The sequence below is a fragment of the Caretta caretta genome, chromosome 15 (genome assembly GCF_965140235.1).
Source record: "Caretta caretta isolate rCarCar2 chromosome 15, rCarCar1.hap1, whole genome shotgun sequence".
Lineage (NCBI taxonomy): Eukaryota > Metazoa > Chordata > Testudines > Cheloniidae > Caretta > Caretta caretta.
In genome coordinates, this window is record NC_134220.1 from 28,934,319 (window position 1) to 28,943,223 (window position 8,905).

At 47.9% G+C, this 8,905-nt stretch overlaps 1 protein-coding gene across 1 annotated transcript in view; it reads left to right on the top strand.

The window, feature by feature from the left end:
* The window catches only part of WSCD2 (WSC domain containing 2), a 135,425-nt gene extending 128,771 nt beyond the window's left edge, over positions 1 to 6,654 (top strand). Inside the window, exon 9 of the mRNA XM_048821187.2 lies at positions 3,250 to 6,654. Within this exon, the coding sequence (XP_048677144.1) occupies positions 3,250 to 3,602 (353 nt within the window). The 3' untranslated portion in view covers positions 3,603 to 6,654. The remainder of the gene's footprint in view (positions 1 to 3,249) is intronic.
* The last annotated feature ends 2,251 nt before the right edge of the window (positions 6,655 to 8,905 follow it).

Here is an 8,905-nt window from a genome sequence, read left to right on the forward strand (position 1 = left end):
AACAAGAGGAAACAGGCTACCTTGCATAATGACTTAGCCACTCCCAGTCTCTATTTAAGCCTAAATTAATAGTATCCAATTTGCAAATGAATTCCAATTCAGCAGTTTCTCGCTGGAGTCTGGATTTGAAGTTTTTTTGTTTTAAGATAGCGACCTTCATGTCTGTGATTGCGTGACCAGAGAGATTGAAGTGTTCTCCGACTGGTTTATGAATGTTATAATTCTTGACATCTGATTTGTGTCCATTTATTCTTTTACGTAGAGACTGTCCAGTTTGACCAATGTACATGGCAGAGGGGCATTGCTGGCACATGATGGCATATATCACATTGGTGGATGTGCAGGTGAACGAGCCTCTGATAGTGTGGCTGATGTTATTAGGCCCTGTGATGGTGTCCCCTGAATAGATATGTGGGCACAATTGGCAACGGGCTTTGTTGCAAGGATAAGTTCCTGGGTTAGTGGTTCTGTTGTGTGGTATGTGGTTGTTGGTGAGTATTTGCTTCAGGTTGCGGGGCTGTCTGTAGGCAAGGACTGGCCTGTCTCCCAAGACTTGTGAGAGTGCTGGGTCATCCTTTAGGATAGGTTGTAGATCCTTAATAATGCGTTGGAGGGGTTTTAGTTGGGGGCTGAAGGTGACCGCTAGTGGCATTCTGTTATTTTCTTTGTTAGGCCTGTCCTGTAGTAGGTAACTTCTGGGAACTCTTCTGGCTCTATCAATCTGTTTCTTTACTTCTGCAGGTGGGTATTGTAGTTGTAAGAAAGCTTGACAGAGATCTTGTAGGTGTTTGTCTCTGTCTGAGGGGTTGGAGCAAATGCGGTTGTATCGCAGAGCTTGGCTGTAGACGATGGATCGTGTGGTGTGGTCAGTGTGAAAGCTGGAGGCATGCAGGTAGGAATAGCGGTCAGTAGGTTTCCGGTATAGGGTGGTGTTTATGTGACCATTGTTTAACTATTTCACATTTGGAGACAATGTATACCTTCAGATCAGCGGCACTGCTATGGGTACCCGCATGGCCCCACAGTATGCCAACATTTTTATGGCTGATTTAGAACAACGCTTCCTCAGCTCTCGTCCCCTAAAGCCCCTACTCTACTTGCGCTATATTGATGACATCTTCATCATCTGGACCCATGGAAAAGAAGCCCTTGAGGAATTCCACCATGATTTCAACAATTTCCATCCCACCACCAACCTCAGCCTGGTCCAGTCCACACAAGAGATCCACTTCCTGGACACTACAGTGCTAATAAACAATGGTCACATAAACACCACCCTATACCGGTGGGGGGGTGGAGGGTGAGAAAACCTGGATTTGTGCTGGAAATGGCCCACCTGATGATCACTTTAGATAAGCTATTACCAGCAGGACAGTGGGGTGGGAGGAGGTATTGTTTCAAATTCTCTGTGTATATATAAAGTCTGCTGCAGTTTCCACGGTACACATCTGATGAAGTGAGCTGTAGCTCACGAAAGCTCATGCTCAAATAAATTGGTTAGTCTCTAAGGTGCCACAAGTACTCCTTTTCTTTTTGTCTTACATATGATACCCCTGTTAATGCATCCCAGAACGACATTAGTTTTTTTCACAACTGCATCGCACTGTGATCTGCTATAAACCCCAGATCCTTTTCAGCGGTACCACCACCTAGCCAGTTATTCCCCAATTTGTAGCTCTGCATTTGATTTTTCCTTCCTAAGTGAAGCACTTTGCACTTATCTTCATAGAATTTCATCTTATTGATTTCAAATCAATTCTCCAATTTATCAAGGTCATTTTAAATTTGAATCTTGCCCTCCACGGTGCTTTCAACCCACCCTCCCCTTCCAACTTGGTGTCATCTGCAAATTTTATATCACCTTCATCACCATCATAATGTGCACACTTCTCCTGCCTGTTGTTGAAAGATCTCACTGTATTTTACAGTGGGGCCAGTTACAGAGGATTTTCCTATATGCACATGCCAGGATTTTCAAACTGGATAAGGATTTGGATGCCCGATTGCAATTCAAATGAATGGGAATTGAGTGTGGAAATCTCAGCCATAGCACGGATCAGATTTTTGCCCCACATTGGAGGCGTTCATTAATTATGCCCTGTTACACCCCAGTGAGCTAGGCAAGTATAACCAGTATAATTCATATCCCCTTTTTACAGAATGGGCTATGAGACACAGAGAAGGCAGGTCATTGGCCAAGCTTACACAGTGAGCAAGCCATACCATGGTGTCACCGCTGGTCTCACTTTAAGGCTCAAAGGGAGGTATCAGCTGTACAAAGCTGACATTTCAGGGAGTCTGTCCCCATGTACAGGGGGGCTTCAGTGTGTCCTTCCAGGAAAACGAAAGGAATACAAACGGACTGCAGGAAGGGAGAAAACAAGCCAGGTTATTTGATACCTACATTTCCCATCCGATCCTTTCTCACTTGTCCCTCCTCCTTACTCTTATTGGGGAAGAGACACGGATGCATATCAGACAGGGCTGGGGGAAACTAAGACCATATGTCCCTTCTTCAGCCTGAGTCAGGGTCAAGAACACAGTCTAGTCCATAACACCGTGTTGATATGTTTATAGAGTCTCCAGCCTTCCAGATATTTCTGCCCCGTCCCCCTGGCATAAGTGTTAGCCCCCTCCAATTCTTTCCCCCCACTGCTGGCTCCAGGACCTCCTCCTCAGTGTCCCCAGGATTGGAACAGGCTCCCAGACCCAGTCAACACGAGTGCCACTTCTTCCCCCCTCTCCTTCATGCCACTCCTAAAGACCTCACCCTGTAATGAAGTCCTGATGTCGTAGCTCCCACCTACATTAATTGCACCCTTCCTGTTTGTACACTTAGACCAAGTCTTGCATGCCTTCCTTGCATGCCTGAGAGCTGGGCTGGATTGACCCATCACTGGGCCCTAGGCAACCATAGGGGTCACAGAGCCACTCAGGTTTGGGTCTTCTCCCCCCAAATTTAGGGCATTGGCACCTGCTTAGTTCACCTATGCATCAGTCCAGCCCTGCTTGAGAGGTCTCTTTGACGTCCAACAGACCAGGATTTGACCTTTGCTTTGTAATCCCATTGGGTCAGGGGCCGAGGTCTTTGTCCTGATAGGGGAATTGTTACTCTTGCAAAGTGCCACCATAATATTAATAATATTACTCATAGATAGATTGGTAAACAAGAGACCTACATAGTGTCTAGTGCCTTCACACATGCTGTGACTGATACTGTTGTTAATGGATTTCCTTTGCTTCTCGCAGAATGGCCAGAATTCGTTAAGAATTACGCCCCCTGGTGGGCCACTCACACCCTGGACTGGTTGAAGTATGGCAAAAACGTCCTTGTGGTGCACTTTGAGGACCTGAAGCGAGATCTCTTTGTCCAACTGAAGAGGATGGTGAGCCTCCTGGGCACCAGGGTGTTTGAGGACAGACTCTTGTGTGTCGAGGGCCAGAAAGATGGAAACTTTAAGCGCTCCGGGCTGAGGAAACTGGAATATGACCCCTACACGCCCGAGATGAGAAAAACAATCAGCACTTACATTAAAACCGTGGACATGGCTCTGAAACTCAGAAACCTCACAGGGGTCCCAGATGACTATTATCCGAGATGATGAAGATGACACTTGGGGGAACGGACTCTAACCAGAACAGAAAGGCTTGGTTTTCCCAGCCAGTACCTAGTTCCACCCAGTGGGTGGCTTTCTTTGAATTATCCACCTGCTGCTATTAGCTGTTAATGAATTCCCTGCATGAGAAAAAAGAATGGTTACCCGTCATCGCTGAGAAGATGCCTTGGCAAACACATCGACGAGTCTAAATTCTTTGGGGATCGTGCTGTTGTGAATTGGCGTTTGCGACCTGAAAAGCTTCACCTCTGCTGTCTTTATTGTTTTCTCTCTCCTGTAACGCGGGGTGCGTTTTCCGTTCTCTGTCAGACTTTACAAAGTGGCGAACAATGCTCAGAAATGGCAGGAAGGAGAAGCAGCCTCCGGTTTCCAGTCTGAAACAGGGCTGAACAGAGACACGGCATTTAAAATTTCATCTGATATTATTTACGGTGATCCATTCATTCCTAATAACTTACTTCTTTATTTATAACCTTCCTTGGAGTTTGGGGGTAATGCTAATGCTGGAGATTAACAGTAAAACTCACCATGCATTTCCCGGGCCTAATTCAGCTCACAGGCCCTGATCCAGCAAGGCGCTTTAGCACATAGTTAGCTGTATGCATGGCTTCTCAACCTGGGGGGCACGACCACCTTGATTTTCTTAGATCACTCAGTAGGAGGGAAGTCCTGACCGAATGGGATGGGCATTGGGGTGGAGAGGAGTATGGAAGAGGCTGAGAACCACTGATTTCAGGCACCTGCTTAGCTGTAAACACAGGAACAGTCCCACTGGGCCTATTCCACTACTCTCATGCTCAAAGTTAAGCATGTGCCTAAGCGCTTTGCTGGATCAGGGCCGTGGTTACATGAGTGTAAATCTGAGGAATGACACTGGAGTTACACTGGCTTAAACAAGAGCAAACGTGCCCCATCCCCCACCCACATCCCAGCTGTATTGTCCTTCCCACCTCCTCCTGCCTAAGGCCTGGCTGATGCTGATCATCTCTCCTATCACTGGCTTTGGCAGCAGATGTGGCCGGACCTGGACAGGCTCCTGCGGTGGCTGTTGACATTCTTGTCACAGAATCTCAGACAGGGCCATTATCTTTAGACAAATATTTGCTGCTTCGTCGGTGCAAGGGCACCACAAGCCACTTCCATTTGCCCTCCTCGCAGACGCCAGCTCTCTCCTCTGGCAAGCCAAGGTCTCCCTCAAGCGCTCACAGCTGACCCATCCCCTGGTGCTGACAATCACCCATGGGCGGGGAAGTAGTTGCAGGGCCGCTTAGCACTGAAGCTGTCAGGCTGATTAGATCCCCTTGCATGCTCATTTGACATTCATTACCACTGAAAATTAGAACAGAAAGAAGGAGAGGAAAAAATGATTCTCAAGAAGGAGAGATGGAGGGCTGGGTCCTCCATCCCTGCCCTCCACAGCCCGTAAGCCGTAAAGCAGGGGTAACGTCAATGTCCTTTGGAGGATTACAAATGAGCAAATGGTTTGGGGGCTGGGCACCAAGTGCTGGAGAGCTGTTGAATTTGGATCTGAGCCTCATGTCAACCAGAGTCTGGGGTCCCCAGATTTGAGGTTCCAGTTCAGTGTGTCCAAGGTGTGAAGTCTGGATCTAGATGTGAATCCAAACTCCCTCAAAATTCAAGGGGGAGGGACGGTTCAGGCCCCAGTGTCCGGATTGGACCGATCTACGCTAATCATGCATCAGGTACCCATTTGGCTTGGATTCCACAGTACAGCAACAGCAGACAGGATGCGGCCTTTAGTTAGCTGAATTGTAATTGAAAATCTTGCAGCTGAATAGCTCGTACTCTAGATGTTCACCGCCTTTTAAAAAGCCCTTCATCTCTGGAGAGGCAACAAGGAGCCTTTTGGAGTCAACAGGATAAGAGCAGCCATTCTTACTCAGCCTGCTTGACTCTCCTTCTCTCCCGCTCCTCCCAAAGCCTGCTGCTCTGCCGAGAAGGGTTGAGCACCCACCTCGGAAATGAGTTCGCAGTCGCTCCTCTAACCTGAAATTTGTTCAGCAACAAGGATGTTGCTCCGCTTTCCATCAGCCATTACCGTGCCTTGTGCACAAGAGAATGAGGAGAGGGATGGAGAGTTTTAGGGAGGAAATCCCGAGGCTGAGCTGTTTAGATGGCTAAAATCAGGAACAAATTACTCCAGCTGGAAACAATTCAGGACCACTCCCTGCAACCCGCCCCCACACCCACTCAGACACTAACCCATGGCCACACCAAGAGGGAGCTGTGAGAGACACTCTGTCGCCTCTGAGTTCTTGCTGCGGAAAAAAAGGAGTCAAAAACCAAAGGATTTGTGTGTGTGTATTTCAGTAAGGTATCATTTTGCAAAGCCGAAGTTCCTAGGAGCTGTGTGTGGTCCTGCAGCAAATTCCAAACCACCAGTTCATTCCCGGATCAATACTTCACTGCAGTCCAGTTCCCCCACCCTGCCAACATAATCTGCGAGTCCCCTTTGGATTAGATGCAAAAGCCATATATTGTACTCTGCCTTTTTCTATAGTTAGTTACTTGACAGTTGGCTTTTAACTCTTGATCTTGATAGAAATCAGTGCACAGTTCTCTATATATCTCTATATTCCAGGAAAGCAAAGCAAACTACATTGAGAAGAGGAAAAATTTAAATAAATATATTTTTTTAATGTGTCTGAGGAAAAGACATAGCCAAATGGAAAATGACAGCAACATCAGGGCTGCGGGGTTTGCTTTCATTGGGTTTTTTTTTTTTCCCTTCCTGATTTCTCTTTTCTTTGGCTGTTTAGTCATCTAGGTGCAAGCAGAAGCCTTAGCTTACAAACCAGGTCTCATCTCTGAATGTATTTTGTAAGGAGTAACTACAGAGTTTTTAACTCTTTCTTTAGCCAATCATTTGAGGTTTTCTAGGAGATCGGACGCCTGTGTCCTGACAGAGAAAAGCAATCTGGTTTCCTTTTTCTTCGTATGTGGCAGTCCAGGGACTGTCAAACTCTGTCAGAGCAATCCTCAGGTTAACGCCTATTAAACGAGAGTTTTGTTGATATTCCTCAGCGTGCTGACATGTGTTTTGCAGAGCAGCTCGACACACACACACACACACACACACACACAGACACGCGCCCTGGACACAGAGATGTCACCCACAGAGACAGCTCAAAGGCAACTGTCAGACAAGGACGATATTGCCCCCAAAACGGGCTAGGTGCTTCACAGAGCAAATCCTCCGACGTGACGTGGTTTCCTGGCCAAAGAGCTGACAACCACATCATTGACGAAAGCAGCAAAGAGGAGGGGATGCAGCAACCGGCGGAAAGCAGGGAGCAACAGGGGATGGAGCAAAGGGCCAGGGTTACAGGCGTGCACTCCCTCGCCTGTACAAACCTGTGAAAATCACAATGTTATTGCTATATTTATGCCTTTTCTGGGAGACACAAAATAAGTGGTGCTTTAGGAAGGCTCTGAATGAGAAAAAAAGGGAGGGATTGCTCAGGATATTACACGTGTAAGGGGCAAAGGCATGGGACTGGGAGAAGAAATGTCTCCCAAACACACACACACACACACACACGCAGGTTAAAAGCCTGCAAAGGCAGGTCCCTTGAGTTTTCCCGTGCAAACACAAACCATCTGGTGAAGTTCAAGGATGTGTTACCTCAGTGGGACCCAAACCCAGAATCTCCCTGGTTTTGCCAGCCTTGGGGCAAGCACTTTGCTCCTTGGGTGACGATGCAAATGGAACAATCCCTCTCTCCCACGGGAGCATTCTGCCCCTTGTTATGGATGCAATGTCCTTGGAGAGCCTCATGGGCCAAGTTCAAGAGCAGCCGTGCCTAGGGCAGATCAGTTCTGCTGCCATGAACAGATGCTGCTAAGAACAAACTGCCAGGGCAACGAATTCTAACTGGGGCAGCCAGGAGAAGAAGAGTGAAAGCAAAAATAACACCTCCCTATATTGCAAAAAGAGAGCGAAAATGCCAGGCTGGCATCTAGAATCGATGCTCTAAAGGAAGCCTGCATGTGTAATTGGAAAAGAGAAAAAAATGACAAGCCGGGGAACTGACAGCATAGCCCTAAGCCGGCATCCAGAGAAATCTTCTCCAGGGTGACCCGCAGGAAATCTGTAGACACTAGATCCATAAATAACCATGGAAAGGCAGATGTCGACACCCAACAGTCGACAAAACAAAAATCACTGAAGGGTGTTCACACTTGCTCCCTCTGTCGGCAGATCATGGCCACACTGTGGACACCATCATCGACAAGTTGCAGTGGGGGAGGTTTAGATTGGATATTAGGAAAAACTTTTTCACTAAGAGGGTGGTGAAACACTGGAATGCGTTACCTAGGGAGGTGGTAGAATCTCCTTCCTTAGAGGTTTTTACGGTCAGGCTTGACAAAGCCTTGGCTGGGATGATTTAACTGGGAATTGGTCCTGCTTCGAGCAGGGGGTTGGACTAGATGACCTTCTGGGGTCCCTTCCAACCCTGATTTTCTATGATTCTATGATTCTATGACAGGGTGAGCAATGCGCCGTGGGTATGTATCCCACAGTGAGCATTGCGGGAAGGCAGAGCTGCGCATCTGGGGAGGATTCCCACCGAGTTCTCCCACAGCCCCCTCAGCTGCCGGGAGCGACATCCCGAGGTGCTCTGGGAGCTCTCCGTGCTGAGGCTTGTCAAAGCAGCGCAGCAGTCCCGTCCCTGCAGCAGCAGTCTGCCTGCCGCTGTGCTCCAGTGCAGGGCAGAACAGGAGCCTTCCACATTAACGATTTGCTCTTTGTTCCCCCAACGGAGCCGCACGCTCAGCTGTCAGATACTTCCCGGAACTTTGAAAAGGGAGGGGTGCATGTCTGCAGGGCAGCAGAGATCAAACCGGTGAGCAGAGCAGTCCCAGCAGGCATTGTGGGATACTGGGGGACGCCAGTTCTGTCGACAAAACAAACAGCAATGTCTACACTGGCTCTTTGTCCACGATAAAGGGAGGGGAAAAGAAAAAAGTCTCTCGGAGGGGTGGATGTTCTTTGTCACTGAAACCGGGCATTTTTCCCGACAAAAGTCGCATTGTACTGTGTACGCTCTTGCTGTTCTGTTGCCAAAAGGCAGTTTTTGGCGACAAAACTTGGTGGTGTAGGCAAAGCCTGAGTGAAAGGCTAAGTGCTAGTAGTCACTGGATTTCCGGAGCAGCAGGAGTGACTGGTACGCTTGAGATGCTACTTGCGATATCAGGATCATTCTAACTCACTGGAAAAAATACTGCAAAACAATATTCCAGTGCTTCCAGAGTTTGCGCAATCT